Source organism: Lycium ferocissimum, chromosome 1 (genome assembly GCF_029784015.1).
Source record: "Lycium ferocissimum isolate CSIRO_LF1 chromosome 1, AGI_CSIRO_Lferr_CH_V1, whole genome shotgun sequence".
NCBI classification, from domain to species: Eukaryota; Viridiplantae; Streptophyta; class Magnoliopsida; order Solanales; family Solanaceae; genus Lycium; species Lycium ferocissimum.
This window is the reverse complement of record NC_081342.1, coordinates 31,918,807-31,943,686: the sequence shown is the minus strand read 5'-3', so window position 1 is coordinate 31,943,686 and position 24,880 is coordinate 31,918,807. Positions and strand designations below refer to the sequence as shown.

The window sequence follows — 24,880 nt, the reverse complement described above, 5'->3', positions numbered from 1 at the left end:
AACTCTATAAATTGACAGGAATATCTGCTGGTACCCTTGTACACGGGGTAAGACATTTTCTACCTCCAAACTCGGGCTCGGGTCTCTATTCCAAGGGCATACCCGACTGGGAAATCATAGGTTCTACCACTATGACCACGAGGGGTGTAACAACATATGACAGAGTCTCATGGGAGTTTCTAGCCAAGGTTCTGCAGAAAATGGGATTTGGTGTGAATTTTGTTGACATGGTATAGAGACAGGTGGCTAACAACTGGTATTCAATGTTGTTTAATGGTCAATCATCAGGTTTCTTCCAGTCAACTAGAGGGGTGAATCAAGGTGACCCTCTGTCACCTACTCTGTTCATTCTAACAGCTGAAGTGTTATCTAGAGCTTTAAATGCGTTATATGATGATTCTAGTTATGTGGGATATGGAGTACCAAAGTGGAGTCATAATCTGAACCATTTATCATATTTTGATGACACTATCATCTTTACATCAGCAAACATGGAGTCTCTAGGCAAGATTATAAAGATTTTACAAGGATATGAAGCTGCTTCAGGACAACTTATTAATAAGGATAAAAGTGCATTATATATGTATCAGAACGTTGCAGATAATCTTATGCAACAAGTGGCTCAAATCACTAGTTATTCAAGAGATCAGTTTCCTTTGAAGTATTTGGGCTATCCAATCTTCCATGCTCGAAGAAAGAAGGTATATTATAACGAGCTTATTAAGAAAGTGAAAAATAAGTTGCAGAACTGCAAAGGAAGGCTACTGTCCTATTGAAAGAAAGCTGCCACGCCCTAAAACCCACCCTAGACGTGACCGGCATCCGACGTTATGAACAATATTGGAAGGACGTAAAAGATGCAATAACAATACTTGAACCAGCCATGTTCAATATTCGCCTCCAACGGTTTATAAATAAATTTAAACAAATCATGAATATATGAATTAAATCAGCGGAAGTCTTTATTAATCAAATACTTAGTCAAACGTAATAATGTGCCCGATAGTTAATCAATAACTCAACAACTACCCACAAGAATGTATACTATGGAGCTTCGAAGCTAAAGGAATAATAGTTTGACTCATCGGGACGCAGCCCGGAAAGCTAATATATTGAATAAAAAAATAAATAGGGTATTCCACAAATAAACGTGTGGGCTCACCAAATCAGCAGCAACAGCAAGTCCTTCATAAACGCCCGGAGTATCAGGAACCCGCTCTTGTCTGTTACCTAACATACCATCAAAAACAACAATGGTATGCGTGAGTACTTCGTACTCAGTGACTGCCTCGGAGACAATAAGTAATAAGAAAATAGAGTACAATAATACATAAAAAATCAGTCCTGAAAATCATATGAAACCAATGTAAGAACAGTTATTCAGTTTGTGTATCTCAATAAGAATTATCGAAGCCGATTATAAAGATTCTTGTCAAGGTACAACCTCAAATATGCCTTTCAATTGATCATAATTAACAACAACAATTCCATGAGAAAATAAGAATATCACACATGCTAATACAAGCCCAAGAATCAAGCACATCGAAGGGATGACCGTAAAGGTTCCCTAGTCACAGCGCACCGCACTGGAATATGTACTTCATGGTGGCTATCCTTCCTCCCGAATAGCTAAGCATAATCGCACGCTGGATAGCGAACCCAGTAGTGTCCACTCTTCCTCCCGAATGGCTAGGCAATTACCACACTAGGATCTATAGTGACTACCCTTCCTCCCGAGTAGGTAGGCCTAACAAAACAACATAGTTCATAGCATAGAAGAAAATTCACAAGTTGTCTCAAAGTATGTCATACCATCAATTAACATTAAGGTTCAATGTGCCATTACAAAGATCCGTGATTTCATCGATAATCTTCAAAACGTTTCCACTTCTTTAAACATGATTCCATTGTCATAGTTCAGTATAAAACATTAGTACCAATAATTAGCCATCATTATTGATCATCTCTTATGGAAGAAAATGATTATGATTTCATATGCGTATAAAGAGGATAATACAATCAAGGTTTAACATGGGCTTGTCCCCTCACGCACACCAACCAGAATCAAAACATGAATTAGGGTTTGTGTGAGAAGTTCACCTTTTTATTCAATACAGAACTTTTGTGAAGAAGGTTTTTAAAAGAGAGACATACCTTAATTAAGCCTTACGTAATTCAACAATTTACTTTTACAACGAAGAACACCTAAAACCCTAGCTTGAGTCACCTTGAGAAGGATTACTTTGCAAACCCTATATTTTTCATTCAAGAATCATGTTAATAATCATGGGTTTAATGCTAGGATTGATTAATAATGTTAAATATGTTCTTACCTTAACGTTTGGAGACTTGGAGAAAAGGTTTTTGTCCTTAGGGTTTATGAGAATGAGAATAATTCATAAAATTAACCGAATCCCGCAATTTATATACACAGCTGGCGGCTGGTGAAATACGGCCAGAAATACGGACCGTATTTGAAAATACGGCCTGTATTCTGTCGCCATATTTAACAATAAAGAAAACAGTGATCAGTCGTAGGGAACAGGTGAAATACGTCTAGAAATACAAACCGTATTTCAAAATACGAGCCGTAAACTCTGGCCGTATTTTATGATAGCCAAAAATAGTGAACCACCTAAGAAGGTAGGTGACATACGCCCAAGGTGTACGGACCGTATTTCAAAATACAAGTCGTATTCTTAGCCGTATTTTACAGTTGACAAAAACAGTAAAGTCCAATTTTCCAAGACACTTTCACACTTAACTCGGATCTACGGAGTGTTACATTATCCTCCCCCCCCGCTTAAGATCATTCATCCTCGAATGAGAGGAGATAACCTAGAAAGAATTCACTAAACACCAAGTTGTTTTGAACAAACAAAACGATTCATCTACGAATAATTTAAAACGCTAGCTCATACCTGCCATAAGGAATAAGTGAGGATATCTTTTCTTCATGTCCCCCTCTACTCCCCAAGTTTCTTCTTCTGTGTCATGGTTCCACCATAACATTTTAACTGAAGCTATATCTTTTGTCCTCAACCTTCTAACTTGACGATCTAGAATCTGAACCGGTTTCTTATCATAAGATAGCACTTCATTAATATCAATCTCTTCATGGTTCAACACATAAGAAGGATCAGGTTTGTGCAACCTCAACATCGAAATGTGAAACACAAGATGCACCATGGCCATATCGGATAGTAACTTCAATTCATAAGCTACCATCCCAATTTTCCTAACAATCTCATAAGGGCCAATGAAACAAGGGCTAACCTTTCCCTTTTTACCAAACTCCATAACTCCCTTCATCAGCGATAATTTCAAGAACACCTTGTCACCAATAGAAAACTCTAGCTCTCGGTGCCTCATATCCGTATAAGACTTCTGTCTACTCTGAGCTGTCTTGAGTCATTGTACAATAAGATTAACTTTCTCAATTGCTTCATGAATCGAGTCGGACCAACAACTCTACTTGAGCTTGGTTCAAACTAACCAATTGGAGATCGACAACGTCTCCCATAAAGAGCCTCATAGGGAGCCATTTGAATACTCGCTTGGTAACTGTTGTTGTACGCAAACTCCACAATAGGTAAATGTTCATCCCAATTTCCTCCAAAATCTATAACACAGTCTCTCAGCATATCTTCCAACGTCTAAATAGTTCTCTCTACTTACCCGTTCAGTTTAAAGATGAAAGGCAGTGCTCAATTTCACTCTAGTTCCCAAACCTTCCTGAAAGGATGTCCAAAATTGAGCAGTGAATTGCTTACCTCTGTCCGATATGATAGATGTGGGAATCCCATGTAATCTAACTATCTCTATTAGATATAGCCTGGCGTACTGCGCCGCGGTATATGACGTCTTCACAGGGAGAGAGTGGGCAGACTTCGTGAGTCTATCCATAATCACCCAAATCGAATCACACTCGGCCCTTGTGCGAGGTAAACCTGCAACAAAATCCATATTTATCATCTCCTACTTCCATTGAGGAATCTCAATGTTTTGATCAAAGCCACCGGGCTTGGATGTTACTTTCCAAGCTGTTGACAGTTTAGACACTTAGCCACAAAGTTAGAAATATCAATCTTCATGTTGTTCCACCAATAGTATTATTTCAAATCCTTATACATCTTGGTGGATCCTAGATGAATAGAATACTTCGAACTATGAGCTTTCATTATCAATTCTCGTCGAAGACCATCAACATCGGGAACACACAATCTTCCTTGCAATCGTAGAACACTATTGCCTATTCCAATAGAGAATGAAGTGTACTCACCCCTTTCCACTCCATCTCGCAGTTTCGGAAAAAATTCATCATCATCTTTGCTTTGACTTGATCCTCTCCACGATATCAGATCGCGCTGGCGTGACTCTCACTAACTCACCCTCTTCGGTTTCATCAAGTATGACACCAAAACTAGCAAGTCATCGAATTTCTCTTTCCATAGGCATGTCATGTGCATGCAAATACTCCAGCGTGCTCATGGATTTCATACTCAAAGCATCAGCAACCATATTGGCCTTGCTAGGATGATAAAAAATATTCAAGTCATAATCTTTTAACAACGCCAACCACCTTCTTTGTCTAAGGTTCAACTCTCGCTGCTTGAAGATATATTGCAGACTCTTGTGATCAGTAAAAACATCACAATGCTCACCATACAGATAATGACGCCAAATTTTCAAAGCAAAAACCACACCAGCCAACTCCAAGTCATGGTAAGATAATTCTTCTCATGTTTTTTCAACTGTAGCGAAGCATAAGCAATCACCTTATCATTCTGCATTAACACACAACCCAAACCAATTCTAGAAGCATCACAATACACCACTTATCCATCAGACCCATAAGGTAAATTCAAAATAGGAGCCGAAGTCAATCTTGCCTTAAGCTCTTAGAAACTCTTTTCACAAGCTTCGGACCACTGAAACTTAGCAGTCTTCTGCGTCAACTTAGTCAATGGAGAGGCTATAGACAAAAATCCTTCCACAAACTTTCTGTAATAATTTGCAAAGCCCAACAAACTACAAAAATCAGTCACACTCGTGGGTCTAGGCCAATCCTTCACCGCTGAAATTTTCTGAGGATCTACCTTGATACCATCACCCGAGATCATATGACCCAAGAAAGCCACAGACTTAGGCCAGAATTGACACTTAGAGAATTTCGCATAAAGCATGTTCTCCACGAGTGTTGTCAAAGTTATTATTAAATGATTAGCATGATCCTCACGACTTTTAGAATACACCAAGATATCATCGATAAACACAATAATGAAGCAATCTAGGTAAGGCTTAAACACACAATTCATCAAATCCATAAATGCAGCAGGCGCATTAGTCAACCCAAAGGACATCACTAGAAACTCAAAGTGCCCATAACAAGTACGGAAATCGATTTTCGAAGTATCCTTCTCCTTTATCTTTAATTGGTGATACCCAGACCTTAAGTCAATCTTCGAAAAGAACTTAGCACCCTGAAGTTAGTCGAATAGATCATCTATCCTAGGTAAAGGATATTTATTCTTAATAATCACCTTATTAAGCTGGCGATAGTCAACACACATCCTAAAGAAACCATCCTTCTTCCTAACAAACAAGACTGGACCACCCCAAGGTGAGGAACTTGGTCAGATGAAGCCCTTACCTAACAAGTCCTTTAACTAATCTTTTAATTCCCTTACCTCCGCTGGAGCCATACGATAAGGAGGGATACAATTAGGTTAGGTGGCGGGAATAACATCAATTCCAAAATCAATAACTCTATCAGGAGGAATACCAGAAAGATCTTTAGGAAACACTTTGGGATAACCACTATGGCAACAGATGCAAATTCGGGCACTAGGGCTTTTGTATCAATAACAACAACCAAATGGTAAATACACCCCTTAGTGATCATCTTATGAGTTTTAAGATAGGAAATAAATCTACCCCTTGGTTTAGCAATTTTACCCTCCCACACAATAACAGGCTCATCAGGAAAGGCGAAACGAACTAACTTATGGCGACAATCCACATTAGCATAACATGCGGACAACCAGTCCATCCCCAAATTGCATCAAAATTCACTATCTCAAGTTCATACAAATCAGCCACCGTCTCACGACCTTTAATCATAACAACACAATTTCTATACACTCTAGAAGCAATAACAGGAACACCAGAAGGAGTATAAATAGCAAAGGATTCAAACAAAGGTTCGAGTTTCATACCTATATCAAGAGCGAAATAAGGCATCACATAGGATAAATTTGAACCCGGATCATTCAATGAATAAGCATTATGGGAACAAATGGTAACGATACCTGCAACCACAGCGTCAAAAGCCTCAGCCGTCTCCCTATGAGTCAGCCCATAAAGTCGAGTTGTCCCTCCACCAGAAGTGTTAGCAACTTCCTTTCCGTTGCCATTATTACGAGCATTCTGATTATTATTGTTAGCATTACCAGTAGGCAACTTTTTAGCAGAAGCAGGCGAATCATTCCTTTGGTTAGACATGGCAGCTATCTCGCATAGCCACTTTCTACATTCCCTCTTAAGATGCCCCCTAATACCACAGTGATGACAAATGCGATCTTCCCAAATAGCAAACCGACTACTATTCTGGGAGAACCTACTTGCGTTATTATTCTTTTGACCTTGCCCACCAGAAGGCACACTGACATTTGAATATGTGCCAGACTGAGCAAGTGCAGAATACCCTTTACTCTGCCCTCCCTTATAGATATTACCATGAAAGCCATCCGCCGATCGGGCCTTCTTGTTCTGATCTCGATCTATCTTCTTTTCATTTTTCTAATTTTCTTGTTGTTCAGCAAACCCAACCAGAGATGAGAAAGTGCAAGTAGGCGACATAGCAACAGCAGCGCATGGAGACTTAATACTTGGTACCAAGCCTTTCACAAAATGAGTCAACTTATGCACCCCACATCGGATGATCGCTGTATAAAGCATACTTTGGTGACGGAGTGAACTCCAAACTATACTCGCGAACCGACTTGTTGCCACTATTCCCGGCTTTTCAAATTTCGTAGCCATAGCAAATCTCTCCTCATCAGACAAAAACCTCTCCATGAACACCTCTTCAAATTCAGCCCACGTAGGAGCTATAGCAGCATTACCCCTCTCAGACTCCCATATCTTAAACCATGTGTAACGTCCCGTAAATTTGAGTTAGGTTTGAATGTATGAAAATCAATATTAAGTTGATATTTTAGCTATATTAATCCACTCGGGATGAATTTGGTTGATAAGAAGTCGTTTTGAAGTCAACCCAAATAGTAAATTTTGTAAGAGTTCTCAAACTCGTCTAAATTTCAGTAGGTATAACTTCTAAGCCAGTTGGTGAAAATAGGTTGGGAATTTGGGAAAACTTCATCAATAAAAGTTGTAGGTCTTCGAAATATCTTTCCAACAGTAAGTTTCCCAGCTATAACAGAGCTTTTTGCTACGAGTTATGCCCATTTCTTGAGCATCATCTGTACAGTGCGAAAATTAGGCGTGCGCGGTGCCCTAAGCGACGCACCGGGCGGCGCCCCAAGCCAAATTTCCAGCAAACTTAAAATTTTGACGCTGCCAAAATGGATACATTGTGTGCGCCGCCCTCGGCGACGCCCCAGGCGACACACCAGGCCATTTTATGCCTGAAGCGATTTTCCCCGACTTTTATAAAAGCCTAGCATCGTTATATTCATTCCCACTTCATTTTGGCTGACTTTTTGAGAGTAAACAACCCTAGGGTTTCCCTAAAACATACAAGATAAGTTCTTGATCAATTCTCATCATTACTTCATCAATCTAACATCAAATTAATACTAGTTCATCTTCTAAAAACCCTAAATTCTTTAAATCCAAGAAAGAGAAGAAGAAAGGGACGTTGGGAGAATTTAATATTCCTTCAATAAGGTATGATCCTTGACTTTTGTGATGTTATTGAAAGGGTTTAGACTAGTGTAGGTTGTCCTATGAGATTAGAATCCATGATTGATTCATGAAGTGTTTAAGAAGATGTTCTAGTCATGAAAACCCTAGCTTTCGTTTGTAAGAAGGGTTTATGGGTGGAAATAGGTAGAGTTCTAACCTCTCCTATCTAAAAATATTGTAGAATAATTGTTGGATTGTGGGAAGTACACTTGAGCGGGAATTAAGGTATGTCTCTTTTGAACATACTCTTTCAATTGGTTTTTATGAACTCTTTGGTTGTGATTTGTATGTCTCTTTTGAACATACTCTTTCGATCGGTTTTTATGAACTCTTAGGTTGTGATTTGTATGTCTCTTTTAAGGCTATTCATTGAATAAAAAGGTGAACTTTTCATGAATTGAAACTCTATTTCTTGCTTTAATTATGGTTAATGTGCGTAAGGGGACAAGCCCACATTAAACCTAGTTTGTATCATGCTCTACGTACATATATAAGTTGTAAACATTTTTCCTCTATGAGAGATAATCAATAATGATGGCCAAGGATTGGTATTAATGTTTTCATGATGAATTATGACATTGAAATCTTGGTTAAAGAAGTGTAAACGTTTTCAAGACATTATTTGAAATGATTTATCTTTATGATATGGTATAATGAACCTTAATGGTAAATGGTGATGTGACTACCTTGAGATGAATTGTAATTCGGCTTTTATGCTATGAACTTTGTTGATGTGATTTTGCCTAGCCATTCGGGAGGATGAGTGGTCATAGGGATTTCATATTCGGTGTGTTTATGCCTAGCTATTCGGTAGGATGAGTGGTCACCGAGGATTTCATATTCCGGTGCATTTATGCCTAACTACTCGGGAGGAAGGTAGTCACTATGGATCCTAGTGTGGTAATTGCCTAGCCATTCGAGAGGAAGAGTGGCCACTACCGGCTTCGCTACCCGGAGTGCGGTTAATATGAGAATTTCATATTCCGGTGTGGTGCACTGTGACAAGGGAACCTCTACGGTCACCCCTTCGATGTACTTGATTCTTGGGCCTGTATTGGCATGTGTGATATTCTCATTCTTTCATGGCACCGTTGTTGACAATCTTGATCAATTAAAAAAAAAGGCATATTTGAAAGTTGTAATTGACAAGAGGCTTCCTAATCGGTTTTGATAATGTTTATTGAGATACACGAGTTGAATAACTGTTTTTACACTGATTTCATACGATTTTCAGAACTAACTGCTTTATGTATTATTGTACCTTATTTTCATATTACTTTTTCTCCCCGAGGCACTCACTGAGTACGAAGTACTCAGGCATGCCATTGTTGTTTTTGATGGTATGTTATGTAACGGTGATGGCTTGAGTTCTTGATACTCTGGGCGTTTAGGAAGGACTTGTGGTTGCTGCTGATTTGATGAGCCCACACATTCATTCATGGGACACCTTATTTATTTAATTCCATTTATTTATATTAGTTTTCGGGCTGTGTCCCGATGAGTTAGACATTTATTCCTTATTCTTCGAAGCTCCTTAGTATACATTCGAATGTGGGTAGAGGAAGAGTTATTTTTTAACTCTTTCGGGCACATTATCATGTTTTGGTTGAATTATTTACAGTATAAAGACTTCCGCTGATTTAATTCATATGTTCATGATTTGTTACATTTAATTTATAAAACTGTTGGAGGAGAATATTGAACCTGGCGGGTTCAAGTGTTATTATTGTGTCGTTTAGGTTCTTCCGATGTTATTCATGACGTCGGATACCGGTCACCTCTAGGGTGGGTTTTGGGGCATGACAAGTTTGGTATCAGAGCCTAGGTTTAAATGTGTCCTAGGAGTTGTCTGTGTCTGTGGAGCTGTGTCCAGTGGAGTCTTCCTTGTGCAGCCTGATCACCTGCATAATGGAAAGACTACCAGGGCATTTATAGGTGTTTCTCACTCTTCTTTATTCTAGATTGTGCAATAGAGCTTGAACTACCGTTAGGATCATTCTGACGTGTCCGATAATTCGTGCTCCGCAGAAATGGCTTTAACTCTTGCGAGGACCGCTAATCAGGGAGGCAATGGTGCTTCTAACTCATCGTCTGGCGGATGAGCCACCAGGGTCTCTAACCGTACCACTGCTGGGGTCGAGAACGGTAATTCTTAGTTTGGGTTTACCGAGCAATAAGAGAATTGGAAGGGAGAAGAGAGGGTAGATAGGGAACAAAGTAAGAAGTCCCGATTTGCGGGTGGTTTCACTGGTTCGTATGATGGAGGGCAACGGAAAGGAAATTCTGCACCTCAATATTTTATTTCTCAGTCTACTATGGGCATTCCATTTGGTGGACAAGGTCAGAGGAACAATGATCAGAACAGCATTTAGATGGGAGGATCGTGTTTGTCACCATTGTAGGATTAGAGGTCATATCAAGAAATATTATAGGAAGTGGCTTCGTGAAATGGCTAACTCTTCAGGTCAAACGAATAATCCATTTGATGTCAATGCTAACAACGCTTCTAATGCTCGTGGTAATGGGGCTACTAAAGCAGTTGCTAACACCGCTAATGGGGGCAGGCTCTACTTTATGGTTTGACTAGTAGGGAGGCGGCGGAAGACCCTGACGCCGTGGTCACAGGTATTCTAACGATATGTTCTTTTGAAGCGTATTCGCTGATCGATTCGAGTTCGACTCTTTCTTATGTAACTCAGTATCTTGCCCTTGATTTTGGTGTGGGACTCAAGCCATTGTTAAAACCCTATACTATGAATACCCCTACTAGTATTCTCGTTATTGCTTCTAGAATCTATAGAGATTGTGTAGTTGTAGTTAAGGGTCATGAGGCTATGACTGAGGTGTTTGAATTAGAGATAGCAAACATTGATATGATTTTTGGGGATAGACTAGCTTTTCGAGTGTTATGAAACTCTAGATTGTCAATCAGAAATAGTTAGGCTTGAATTCTTGATGGACCGTTATAGAGTGAGAAAGTGATTTTGGTAAAACCTCGGGGTAGACATATGTCGTATCTTTAGACTTGTGGGATGAACTAGAAAGGGGCATAGTTCTATCTAGTTGTTGTAGTTTTACTCAAGCCGTGTTAACTTCAATTATTCCCTACTACAGGTATGTGTTGAACTTTTCGGATGTGTTTTCCTGTGAAAGTTTAGAGTGAAGTATAAATCTCACAATTGTGTTTAGGATTGAATTATGCATTTGTTATATGGTTAGTCATATGTTATCTCTGAGGATGTTTCACCTTGCTAGAAGAACTCTTGAGATTCTAAAATTTGAGGTTTAGTAAAGAATCCTAGGCCATGACTTTCATTCGGGGACGAATGATCTTAAGGGGGGATAATGTAACATCCCGTAAATTCGAGTTAGGTGTGAATGTATGAAAACCAGTATTAAGTTGATATTTTAGCTATATTAATCCATTCGGGATGAATTTGGGTGATAAGAAGTCGTTTTGAAGTCAACCCAAATAGTGAATTTTGTAAGAGTTCTCAAACTCGTCTAAATTTCAGTAAGTCTGACCTCTAAGCCAGTTAGTGAAAATAGGTTGGGAATTAGGGAAAACATCCTCAATAAAAGTTGTAGGTCGTCGAAATATCTTTCCAACGGTAGGTTTCCCAGCTATAATAGAGCTTTGTGCTAGGAGTTATGCCAATTTTACTGAGCATTATCTGTGCAGTGTGAAAATTAGGCGTGCGCGTGGCGGCGCCCCAAGCCAAATTTCCAGCAAACTCCAAATTTTGATGCCGTCAAAATGGATACACTGTGTGTACCACCATGGGCGACGCATCAGGCCATTTTACACTTGAAGCAATTTTTCCTGAATTTTATAAAAGCCTAACTTCGCTATATTCATTCCCACATCGTTTTGGCCGACTTTTTGAGAGTAAACAACCCTAGGGTTTCCCTAAAACATACAAGGTAAGTTCTTGATCAATTCTCATCATTACTTCATCAATCTAACATCAAATTAACACTAGTTTATCTTCCAAAAACCCTAGATTCTTGAAATCCAAGAAAGAGAAGAAGAAAGGGACATTAGGAGAAGTTAATATTCCTTCAATAAGGTATGATCCTTGAATTTTATGATGTTATTGAAAGGGTTAGACTAGTGTAGGTTGTCCTATGAGATTAGAATCAATGATTGATTCATGAAGTGTTCAAGAAGACGTTCTAGTCATGAAAACCCTAGCTTTCGTTTGTAAGAAGGGTTTATGGGTGAAAATAGGTTAGAGTTCTAACCTTTCCTGTCTAAAAATATTGTAGAATAATTGTTGGATTGTGGGAAGTACGCTTGAGTGGAAATTAAGGTATGTCTCTTTTGATTATACTCTTTCGATTAGTTTTTATGAACTCTTTGGTTGTGATTTGTATGTCTCTTTTGAACATACTCTTTCGATCGGTTTTTATGAACTCTTTGGTTGTGATTTGTATGTCTCTTTTAAGGCTCTTCATTGAATAAAAAGGTGAACTTTTAACAAATGGAAACTCTATTTCTAGCTTTAATTATGGTTAATTTGCGTGAGGGGACAAGCCCGCATTAAACCTAGTTTGTATCATGCTCTACGTACACGTATAAGTTGTAGACATTTTTCCTCTATAAGAGATAATCAATAATGATGGCTAAGGATTGGTATTAATGTTTTCATGATGAATTATGACATTGAAATATTGGTTAAAGAAGGGTAAACGTTTTCAAGACATTATTTAAAATGATTTATCTTTACGATATGGCATAATGAACCTTAATGGTAAATGGTGATGTGACTACCTTGAGATGAATTGTAATTCGGCTTTTATGCTATGAACTTTGTTGATGTGATTTTGCCTAGCCATTCGGGAGGATGAGTGGTCACCGAGGATTTCATATTCCGGTGTGTTTATGCCTAGCCATTCGGGATGATGAGTGGTCACCGAGGATTTCACATTCCGATGCATTTAGCCTAGCCATTCGAGAGGATGAGTGGTCACCGAGTATTTCATATTCCGGTGCATTTATGCCTAGCTACTCGGGAGGAAGGGTAGTCACTATGGATCCTAGTGTGGTAATTGCCTAGCCATTCGGGAGGAAGAGTGGCCACTACCGGGTTCGCTACCCGGAGTGCGATTAATGCCTAGCTATTCGGGAAGAAGGATAGCCACCAAGAATTCCATATTCTGGTGTGGTGCGCTATGACATGGGAACCTCTACGGTCACCCCTTCGATGTGATTGATTCTTGTGCCTGTATTGGCATGCGTGATATTCTTATTCTTTCATGGCGCTGTTGTTGAAAATCTTGATCAATTAAAAAAAAAGGCATATTTGAAAGTTGTAATTGACAAGAGGCTTCCTAATCGGTTTTGATAATGCTTATTGAGATATACGAGTTGAATAACTGTTTTTACACTGATTTCATACGATTTTCAGAACTAACTTCTTTATGTATTATTGTACCTTATTTTCATATTACTTGTTGTCCCCGAGGCACTCTCTGAGTACGAAGTACTCAGACATACCATTGTTGTTTTTGGTGGTATGTTAGGTAACGGTGAAGAGTAGGTTCTTTATACTCCGAGCGTTTAGGAAGGACTTGCGGTTCTTTGATGATTTGGTGAGCACACACATTCATTCATGGGACACCTTATTTATTTAATTCCATTTATTTATATTAGTTTCCGGGCTGCGTCCCGATGAGTTAGACATTTATTCCTTATTCTTAGAAGCTCCTTAGTATACATTCGAATGTGGGTAGAGGAAGATTTGTTGTTTGACTCTTTCGGGCACACTATCATGTTTTGGTTGAATTATTTAAATTATAAAGACTCCCGCTGATTTAATTCATATGTTCATGATTTGTTACATTTAATTTATAAACTGTTGGAGGCGAATATTGAACCTGGCGGGTTCAAGTGTTATTATTGTGTCGTTTAGGTTCTTCCGATGTTGTTCATGACGTCGGATGCCGGTCACATCTAGGGTGGGTTTTGGGGCGTAACAAGCTGCATGAGCAAAATCCTTCAACTAATAAGAAGCAAACCTCACAACTTCCGAACCATTAGCATCCATCGCCCTCAACGCCTTGAAAGTCTCATCTAAGAAGTGCTGGGGGTCATCCACCTCTCGTGTCCCGAAGAACTCTAGTGACTTTAAGTCCAGAAACTGCTTAAGTCTACCTCCACCATGAGGTTCCACACCTCCACGTTGTTGCTGAGCTGTAACTGATGCATTTAGCATTTGAATAGCAGTTTGCATCATACCAATCTCAGGCACACCTCGTAACAAGAACAGCATGAGCAGGCAGTGCTTGAGGTGGTGCTTGATTTCCAACATTATTTTCGTTACCAGCATTCGCTCCCTCAAGATTTTGTTAGCTCCCACAGGACGCCCTCGGTTATTATTTTTGGATCGTGTTAGAGCCATTTTGGTAATAGGAACGAATTAACGAACGCATTAGAATGATCCTGAAAGGATTTCAAACTCTACAGCACAATCTAGAATCAAGAAGGATAGGAAACACCTATAAATGTCCTGGGCGTTTCTCAGTCATGTAGGTGATTAGGCTGTACAAGGAAAACTCCACCAAACACAGCTTCGCAGACACTGACAGTAATCCTAGGACGTATATAAACCTAGGCTCTAATACCAAGCTTGTCACGCCCCAAAACCCACCATAGACGTGACTAGCGCCCGACGTCATGAACAATATCGGAAGAGCCTAAAAGATGCAATAACAATACTTGAACCCGCCAGGTTCAATATTCGCCTCCAACGATTTATAAAATAAATGTAAACAACTCATGAATATATGAATTAAATCAGCGGAACTCGTTATTAATCAAATACTTAGTCAAACGTAATAACGTGCCCGAGAGTTAATCAATAACTCAACAACTACCAACAAGAATGTATACTATGGAGCTTCTAAGATAAAGGAATAATAGTTTAACTCATTAGGACGCAGCCCGAAAAACTAATATAATGAATAAACGAATGAATAGGGTGTCCCACGAATGAACGTGTGGGCTCACCAAATCAGCGGTAACAGCAAGTCCTTCCTAAACGCCCGGAGTATCAAGAACCTGCTCTTCTTCGTTACCTAACATATCATCAAAAACAACAATGGTATGCCTGAGTACTTCGTACTCAGTGAGTGCCTCGGGGATAATAAGTATTAATAAAATAAAGTACAATAATACATAAAGAAATCAGTCTTGAAAATCATGTGAAACCAATGCAAGAACAGTTATTCAGTTTGTGTATCTCAGTAAGAATTATCGAAACCTATTATAAGGCCTTTTGTCAAGGTACAACTTCAAATACGCCCTTTCAATTGATTATAATTAACAACAACAATTTCATGAGAAAATAAGAATATCACACATGCCAATACAGGCCAAAGAATCAAGCATATCGAAGGGACGACCGTAAAGGTTCCCCAGTCACAGCGCACCGCATCGAAATATGTACTTCACGGTGGGCATCCTTCCTTCTATATAGCTAGGCATAACCGCACTCCGGGTAGAAAACCCAGTAGTGTCCACTCTTCCTCCCGAATGGCTAGGCAATTACCACACTACGATCCATAGTGATAACCCTTTCTCCCGAGTAGCTAGGCCAAAGACAAAAACATATTTTATAGCATAGAAGTCGATTCATAGTTTTTCTCAAAGTATGTCACACCATCAATTAACATTAAGGTTCAATGTGGCATTACAAAGATCCATAATTTCATACATAATCTTGAAAACATTTCCACTTCTTTAAACAAGATTCCAGTTCATTATAAAACATCAATACCAACAATTAACCATCATTATTGATCATCTCTTATGGAAGAAAACGATTATGATTTCATATGCGTATATAGAGGCTAATACAATCAAGGTTTAATGTGGTCTTATCTCCTCTATATACGCATATGAAATCATAATCGTTTTCTTCCATAAGAGATGATCACCTTACGCGCACCAACTAGAATCAAAACATGAATTAGGGTTTATGTGAGAAGTTCACCTTTTTATTCAATAAAGAACTTTTGAGTAGAAGGTTTTTAAAAGAGAGACATATCTTAATTAAGCCTTACGTAATTAAAAAATTTAGTTTTACAACGAAGAACACCCAAAACCCTAGCTTGAGTCACCTTGAGAAGGATTACTTTGCAAACCCTAGATTTTTCATTCAAGAATCATGTTAAGAATCATGGGTTTAATGCTAGGATTGACTAATAATGTTAAATATGTTCTTGCCTTAAGGTTTGGAGACTTAGAGAAAAGGTTTTCGTCCTTAGGGTTTATGAGAATGAGAATAATTCATAAAATTAATTGAATCCCACTATTTATATACACAGCTTGCGGTTGGTGCAATACGTCCAGAAATACGGACCGTATTTCAAAATACGAGCCGTATGTAACAATAATGAAAATAGTGAGCAGTCTTAGGGAACGGGTGAAATATGTCCAGAAATACGGACCGTATTTCAAAATACGGGCCGTAAACTCTGGCCATATTTTATGATAGCCAAAAACAATGAACTACCTAAGAAGGTCGGTGACATACGCCCAAGGTGTACGGACCGTATTTCAAAATACGGGGCCGTATTCTTGGCCGTATTTTACATTTGACAAAAACAGTAAAGTCCAATTTTCCAAGACACTTTCACACTTAACTCGAATCTACGGAGTGTTACAAAAGCAGTATTAATCAATAATGTTCTACAGAGTGTCCCAGTTTACCTACTGTGTTGATAGTTCCCACAAAGTATAACATTCATGAACTACATAAGAAATTTGCTAGATTCTTTTTGAGTAATAAGGAAAAAGGCAAAAGTAGGTATTGGGTGGCATGGGACAAAGTTTGTTTACCAAAGGATGAAAGGGGATTGGGTTTTAGATCACTATATGATGTCTCTAATGCATTGTTTGCAAAGCTATGGTGGAGATTCAGAACTAAAAATTCACTTTGGTCCATATTCATGTGGAATAAATACTGTAAGAGATTGATACCTATTGATGTGCAATGGAAAGGAGGATCACAAGTGTGGAAGAAAATGCTGGAGGCTAAGGATCAAACTGAGCAACATATTTGGTGGGAACCAATGAATAGAGAATATAATGTGTGGCATGATAACTGGTCTAAAATTGGTCCTTTGAAGCAGGTGTGTCCTATCCAAACTCAAGTAAAGGAGCTTAATTTCTTTATGACAGATGAGGGATGGGATTATCAGAAGCTAGAGGAAGCATTTCCAGAGAATATACTAAATCATGTGAGGAATGAGCTTGGTATGGTAGAGAAAACAGAAGAAAAGGACAAACCATGGTGGGTGTTAACTGGTTATGGCTTATTTACTGTTAGGAGTGTATGAAACTGTTTGAGGCAAAAAGAACAAGCTTCTTTTCAATTTTCTAAATTGTGGATTAAAGGTGTGCTATTCAAAGTGTCATTCTTTATGTGGAGAATATTGAAGCTTAGACTACCACTAGATGATATTTTGAAAAGGATGAAGATTGCTATTGTATCTAGATGTTATTGTTGTGATAATCCTCAACAGGAAGAAACAGTATAGCACCTATTTCTTACTGGGAACTCTGCTACATCATTTTGGCTTTATTACACCAGTGTTGTGGGTGTGATAGGTCTTATGGTGCAGCTACATCAAACAGTATGGAATGGTGGGCTTTCAACTGCTCACCAAAGCTGAAGCCTATTATACAAGCTGCTCCTGCTTTTATTTGTTGGAAATTATGGAAGAGGAGAAATGCAAGAGCCCATGATGAGTCAATGAGCAAGAACAAAGTCATGTATTGACAAGATATCCTTGGCTGAAGAATATACCACAAGACTAGCCTCAGTTGGTGCATTTTCTGGAAGGATATAAGCCAGTTATGAAGATTATGAGGGTACAATGGAGATGTCTAACAGTAGGATAGTATAAATGCAATACAGATAGTGCTTCAAGGGGTAATCCAGGTGCAAGTTCAACTGCTTTTTGTGTGAGAAATAATGAAGGAGATGTAGTGTTTGCTGGTGCTAGGAGCTTAGCGGAGACACGGCTAATAATTGTGCGAAGAAAGGCTGCCCGGCTATACGGGGATCTTTGTTGAGTATTGAATGACACACAATCTGCAACCTTTGATTATTGAGACAGACTCATTAACCATGGTGAACATATTGGAGGGGAGATGGGACATTCCATGGAATGTGAGATTGATGGTGAGGAGGATAAGGAGATGGACAGAAGGAGGCCATGTGCAGATTGCTCACATCCTTAGGGAAGGCAATGCACTAGCAGATTATTTAGCTAATATGGTTTTTGATTTTGCAGGTACAATTCAAATAAACAATTATCAAGAACTACCAATTCAGGCAAGGAGGATCTTAACAGTGATAAAAGTAATATGCCACACTTCAGATACTCAGCATATAGACCTAGAGAACCAGATTGATCAAATTTTGACTTCAAACACACAGTAGTCACACAACACAGCAAAATGCGTGATGACAGTACTAACATGCAGGAGCTTGTGATACAGAAATGCTTTTACGTAACTTCAAATAATGCTATCCTAAGAAGGAAAGTAATAGATGATAGACATAGAGGCTATACATGATCTGCACACAAGTAAAACAAGGCTACATGGTCACATAGTTGTAGAGGATACACAAAATTGCTGAAGCTGGAGCTTAGAAAAATGCAACTTATTTTTGCTTGATTTATCAACTGGATTTGATGTCATAGCACCTGGTGAGAGCTTGAGGTATCTGATGATGACAACAATCCAAAGCAGTAAAAGTTCCAGTATTTTGTTCTAGCTTAGGATTCATTTGATTATGTAACATTACATATTGTAGGCTAGATTATATTTCTGCATTGATTTTCTTTATTTTCTTTATTTCCACTTTCTTTGTGTAAATACATTGGTTTTGAAATAAAGCTACATAGGTCTGATGTCTTGTGCTTTGATAAAAAATAAAATAAAAAAAAGGTAAATAAATTAAATCAAGGTTAAAGGACTTACCCCTAAGAAGAATCTTCTTAGAACCTCTTCAATTCTCCTTAAAGACACTTAGGAATAATAAATGTATGAATAGGAAACGAAGGGTTTTACTTAGCATTAATAGTATTATGTTCTGCGTCACTCGCCACAGCGGTAGAGGGTCCGCTACAGCAGGACCGCTCTCGCAGTTGACCCTTCGCCACAGTGTGGGATTATAATGAATCCACTTTACACGCCATAGTGGACTAGTCCTCATCGAGGCAGGTCCGCTATAGTGGACAAGGCTCACCGCAGCGAGGTAACAGACACTAGCAAAATACTGTTTTTTCACTATATCATTCCCAAAAGCCAAAAATCACCTGAGACCTTGTAGATGCAAACCAGATAGGCAAACATACATAAAAACATGCTACGGACTAACTGGTGGTCTCGAAATTTCCAACGGAGGTCTATTTGACTAGGTTAACACCCAATGGCCAAATATCTTAGCAAGTCATAATGGAGCATCCAGACCTCTCAGGATCGACACATTTCCAAAAAAAGTTCGTTTACCCAAAAGTTAACAATAGGTCAACCATTTTTCGCTTTAAAGCTCTATTTTATATAAGTCATCATAAGTTTTGCCCGATTACCTCGGGAACCATGCCACCAGTCCTCGCAAGTCAAAATTGTACTAATAGGGCTCGGGGAAGGGTTAACGGGGGTAAATGGCTCAAAAACACCATAACGACCAAACGGGTTGTTACATCAGATACCAATTAAACAATCGCTCGTTCTCGAGCGACAAGGAAAAGGACGAAGGAAAGTACCTGAGTCATCAAACAACTGGGGATATCTAAAACGCATATCGAACTCAATCTCCCATGTGGCCTCCTCAATAGGACAGTGCTTCCATTACACCTTAACAGAAGTCATCTCCTTAGACCTCATCATTCTCACCTGCCTATCCAAGATTGCTAACACCTCCTCTTCATATGACATATTCTCACCAAGAAACATAAAATCCCAATGAATGATATAAGGCCCATCCGAATGGTACCTCTTCAGCATAGAAACATGGAATTGTTACACCTCAAAAATTTTCACGTCATTTGCGTTGTAAGTAAACTAACATAGCTCGGAAAGGTTATGGAACCCTTATAAGGTTAAGAAAGACTTCTAACAACTGCTAAGTAAGTGTCTAAAGGTTTCAAGATCAAGCAAATCGAAGAAATTAAGTTTGTCAAAATTTTGGAAAAACTTTGTAGAATTTTTTTAATAGGAATTTTGGTCAAACTTAAAGGAGGTGTATCTCGTATAATATGAGGATTTATGGAATGCATAACCTATGTACATTGAATTTCATTGAGTCTAGTTGTCAATACAACAAACCGTTCATCGCTACCACGTCGGAGTAGAAAGTTATGGGCATTTCAAGATAGGCTGCCAGATGGCTTCTCCGCAGGACCCATTTGGAAAGTCGGTGGAACTGACCTCCAAGGGGTATAAATACCCCCATTCCCCTCATTTTATCATCATTATACACTCCCTTGAGCTTTATAAACCTTCATGAACATTTCTTAAACACTTATAGCCCCTTAGATCAAGAATTCAATAAGATTACACTAAACTAGTTCATGAAAAGTGATTGTTCTTGCTTCTACTTGATGTTGTGGTGAGTTTGGTCTTGAAGAAAGTTGGTGTGGCTAAATTTCTTCAATTATAAGGTATGTTATTCATCTTTACTTTGATATTGAGTTATTTTTGGAGGATTTTAATGGCTTAAAGTGAAGGAAAACATAGTATAGAGGTCGTAGTTTGATTTGTTGATGTTGTTTGCTTATGGGCTGATTTTTGAAGAAAGTATTGGATGGATTTGTATATGTTTTTCATGTAGTATCTTGATTATGTTATTGTTGATGTTGTTATTGATTTTTGGGACCTTTTTTTGGAATTGGTTGGAGTGGATAATATAGGGGAAATGTTGTCCGAATTCCATTAACTTGTTAACTAGCTAAGTTTGAGTGTGTAAGTGTTCCTATGGCCTGATTGTTGTATGAATCATCTTGGATGTAGATTTCCAGGCTCGAAAGGTAGACTTTGAGTGGCTAAGTAAGCAGCAAGATATGTTAAGGCTGTCCCTTTCTTTCTTACGGCATGATCCTATTTTTATGAACTTTCGCAAATGATGTCCATAATGATTCCTCTCATAGAAATGCTAGAAGCATACACTTTTGATGTTCTTATGATATTATTGATGTTGTTCTAACCTTATGATTATTGTTCCTTCAAGGTGAGATATGCCATTGATGTTAGCTCCATAATGAAAATCGGAGGTATAGCGACCTTACGTCACTCCGATGAATTTAGAAATGTGTTCTCAAGGAATGTTTTGTAAGACATGAATAGTATGCTAGTTATGAGATCCCTAACGAGGTATTTAATGGTAGAAGAGAGGCTTATTATGTATCTCAGGATTTGGTTAAGGTTTAGTTAATCGGGAAGAAGTCCTAATGGCCTAGAAATGTGCTTATAACTCTTACGTAATCATGTAGGCGTGAACGGATAAGTAAGGATCATGATAAGAGCATAGAAGCTAATAGATAAAGAACGAACAGTAGAAAAATATAAAGAGTACCTATAGGGGATATTTGGATCGGGCTGCACGTTCCGCAACGCATGCATTCATATTTGGATCGAGCTCCATGTTCCGTAGCACATGCATTCATATTTGGATCAAGTTACATGTTCCACAACAAATGCATTCATATTTACCACTGGTCTACGGCCAGTTGGGCAGTTATGTATTTACCACATGCTATGGCTGGTTGGGCAGTTATTACCACCGAGCTACGGCCGGTTGGGCAGTTACCACTGATCAGTTAGGCAGTTACGCTCTACCATCGGATGGGCAGTTACCACCGTGCTACGGCAGGTCAGGCAGTTACCCCTGATCAGTTGGGCAGATAGCACCAGGATGATAAGTAGGTCAGAGACACATTATTGGACATAGATATAGTTAAGCACATAAGAGTATAGAGAGACATACATGCTATATTCCTATTGGTAAGTCAGAAGTACCAGGTTGATTCTTCTCCTTCTGCTTTACAGTATATCTTTATTATGTTATATTCCCGCCTTACATACTCGGTATGTTATTCGTACTGACCTCCCCTTTGCTGGGGGAGCTGCGTTTCATGCCCGAAGGGCTTGAGATACAGGTGGACGGATCTCTCCTAGTATCGTGGCACTCCACTTGCTCTGAAGTTGCCCTATGAGTCAGTATGGTTGCATATGCATTTGCATGGGTATGGCGAGGCACTTTCTCAGCCACATTACGTCATACACTCTAGTAGAGGCTAGTAGGCAGATATGCACAATTAGACGTCTTATGGTCACCTCGGTCTATATTCTATTGTATCATTACTATGGATAGCCTTGCTGGCATATGTACTTGGGATTAGCTGGATGACGTATGTATATTATCATTTCAGCTTGTGTCCCATACAGTTTATGATATTTATGAGTTAGCATGATTGCCCACTAAGGTATGATTATGTGACGTATGTATGTTTTGTGGTGCTCGGTAGGTTAGCTCCGGGTGTCCGTCATGTCCCTTCAGTTGGGCCGTGACAGGAATACCGAATGAACACCTGACAGGCCTGGTGGCAAGGCTAACTCATAAGTAACAGCACCAACACGATGGAGAATCTCAAATGGACCAATGTATCTAGGGCTAAACTTGCCCCTCTTCCCAAATTGCATAACACCCTTCATGGATGCAATATTCAGAAGAACCTGCTCACCCTCCATAAACTCTAAATCCCAAACCTTCCAGTTTGCATACATCTTTTGCCTACTCTGAGCTGCCAGAAGCTTTTCTTGAATAAGTTTCACCTTGTCGAAAGACTCCCTCAGCAAATTTGTTCCCCAAGGTCGATCCTCAAAAGCACCAAACCACTCAATAGGAGAATGACACCTCCTACCATATACAGCCTCGAGCGGCGTCATATCCTCGAATAGTAGCTATTGTTGTACACGAACTTTGCCAAGGGTAAGAATTGGTCCCAATGACCACAAAAATCAATAACACAGGCTCTCAAGATATCCTCAAGTTGAATAGTCCTCCCGGACAGTCTATAAGTCTGAAGATGAAACGCGGTGCTAAGATCTAATTGAGTACCCAACTCATCCTACAAGGTCTTCCAAAAATAGGAGGCAAATTGAGTGCCTCGATTAGAAATAATGGAATGTCACACCCTGATTTCGCTAGGGTGTGATGGGCACCCGACCCCACATTCGGAGCCGAGCGAACCCACTGACTCGTATTACATACATAAACTTCCGGACTCTTAGTTATGCAAAAATGACAAGTACAATAAATATTTTTGGAGACACTCTCGTTGTAATTTAAAAATCGGCAGATCGCAATCATAGGGAATCTACTACAAAATACGAGAATGACATGTCGGCTGATGGAGCCGCTCGCACGGACTAACATTCGAACCCACAACTCGTCTCGCAAAGTCTCTAACAAACGGTCGAACACATATCGGGCATAATCGACACGGTAGCACTCCAGGAGCAAATGGAGCTTGCCAACGCCCGCCGAACATCTCCTACAAAGGCCCGTACTCATACGGGTGTACCGCGCGGCATGAAACGCAACCCCCGAAGAACGGGGGGGGGTCGCACGGAATATGTACCGAGTATGTAAAGCACAGAGACCAACAAACGAGAAACTATAACTAAACGAATATACGAACATAAAAGTAATGACCGGAGTATCGAAATGCTTACTCATAAAACATAAACGGATGCATAGCGAGAGAAAACATGCCATAGCCCCCCCCATCATGGGACTCGGTACAACGTAAAAGTGGTCGCCCCCGACGCGCGGCGCCACAACAAATCATATCAAATCAGAAATGCGCGCATATCATAGCATATCAGATGGCCATATCATATCATATCATATCATATCAGAGTGTGTACATGGCACATCATACACCACAACCCATGTACATATATACCTGCCCCCTCACACCGAGGCACGGCGAACAATGCAGTGGAATACGCGTGATAACATATCCGGCCCGGGCTCGTTGAAGGAAGCATTGAGGCATCCACGTATAGAGTAGTGAGAAACCAAATGCAATATCATATGTAAATCATTTACAAGAGACTCGATAATCATAACTTGGATGATAGATCTTATAGCAAACATTTGATAACAACGAGCATGAGTCTTTCGAGATCGAAAGTTTTGTACCAAACTAATTTTCCCGAAGTAGTTACAAATCCCAAAGTAGGTCATATGATTCAAATAAATAATTATATCGTTAATCTTTAGGAGTTGGAAAGGTAGTTTAAAATATCTCTTAATTTTTAATTCAAAAGTAGTTCAAACGGATTAATAAGAAATAACGGACAAAGTGGGCCTACCTCGGTCAAATGAGGTGGCGTATGTAAATTACATATATTGAACTTCATAACGTCATTCATAAAGATTCTAAGGTATTCGGATTTCACTTACACAAGTTCTAGAGGTTCAAACAATTTTTCTAACTATTCGCACAATTTTCAATTCAATTCTCTACCGAATGAAAATGGGGCGTTTTTGGACGTAAATTCCGAGGAGTAGAGTTGTCCCCAAGGTCCAAATTCAAGCCTAGTACAGCTAAGACATGCCAAGAGAAGGAATGGGAGAGCTTTACATACCTTTCTTGCCCTTTACGCTTGCCAAAACTCAATCCCGTTTCGTCCAAAACCTACAAATGGTCACATTTACCAATTTACTATTCATAAGGCTTAGAATTCCAATCTTAACCAATACTTGTCTATAAAAATTTGGACAGCATCTCCCCTATACATATAACACCCCCGAGATTCAAACTCGGCCAAAACAATAACAACCACACCAACAACAATATATACAACATCAATAGTCGACTAGGAACGCATTCTAGCGTAAATAGTCTTATTTTCCAAATA

General features: G+C 39.2%; 1 protein-coding gene across 1 annotated transcript; it reads right to left on the bottom strand.

The window, feature by feature from the left end:
• Positions 1-2,809: 2,809 nt before the first annotated feature.
• Positions 2,810-3,372, bottom strand: LOC132064028 (uncharacterized). The gene is made up of 2 exons (XM_059456887.1): positions 2,922-3,372; positions 2,810-2,838 (listed from the first exon to the last, which is right to left on the bottom strand). Exons 1-2 carry the CDS (start codon positions 3,370-3,372, stop codon positions 2,810-2,812), a joined length of 480 nt encoding a protein of 159 aa, XP_059312870.1.
• Between the last annotated feature and the right edge of the window lie 21,508 nt (positions 3,373-24,880).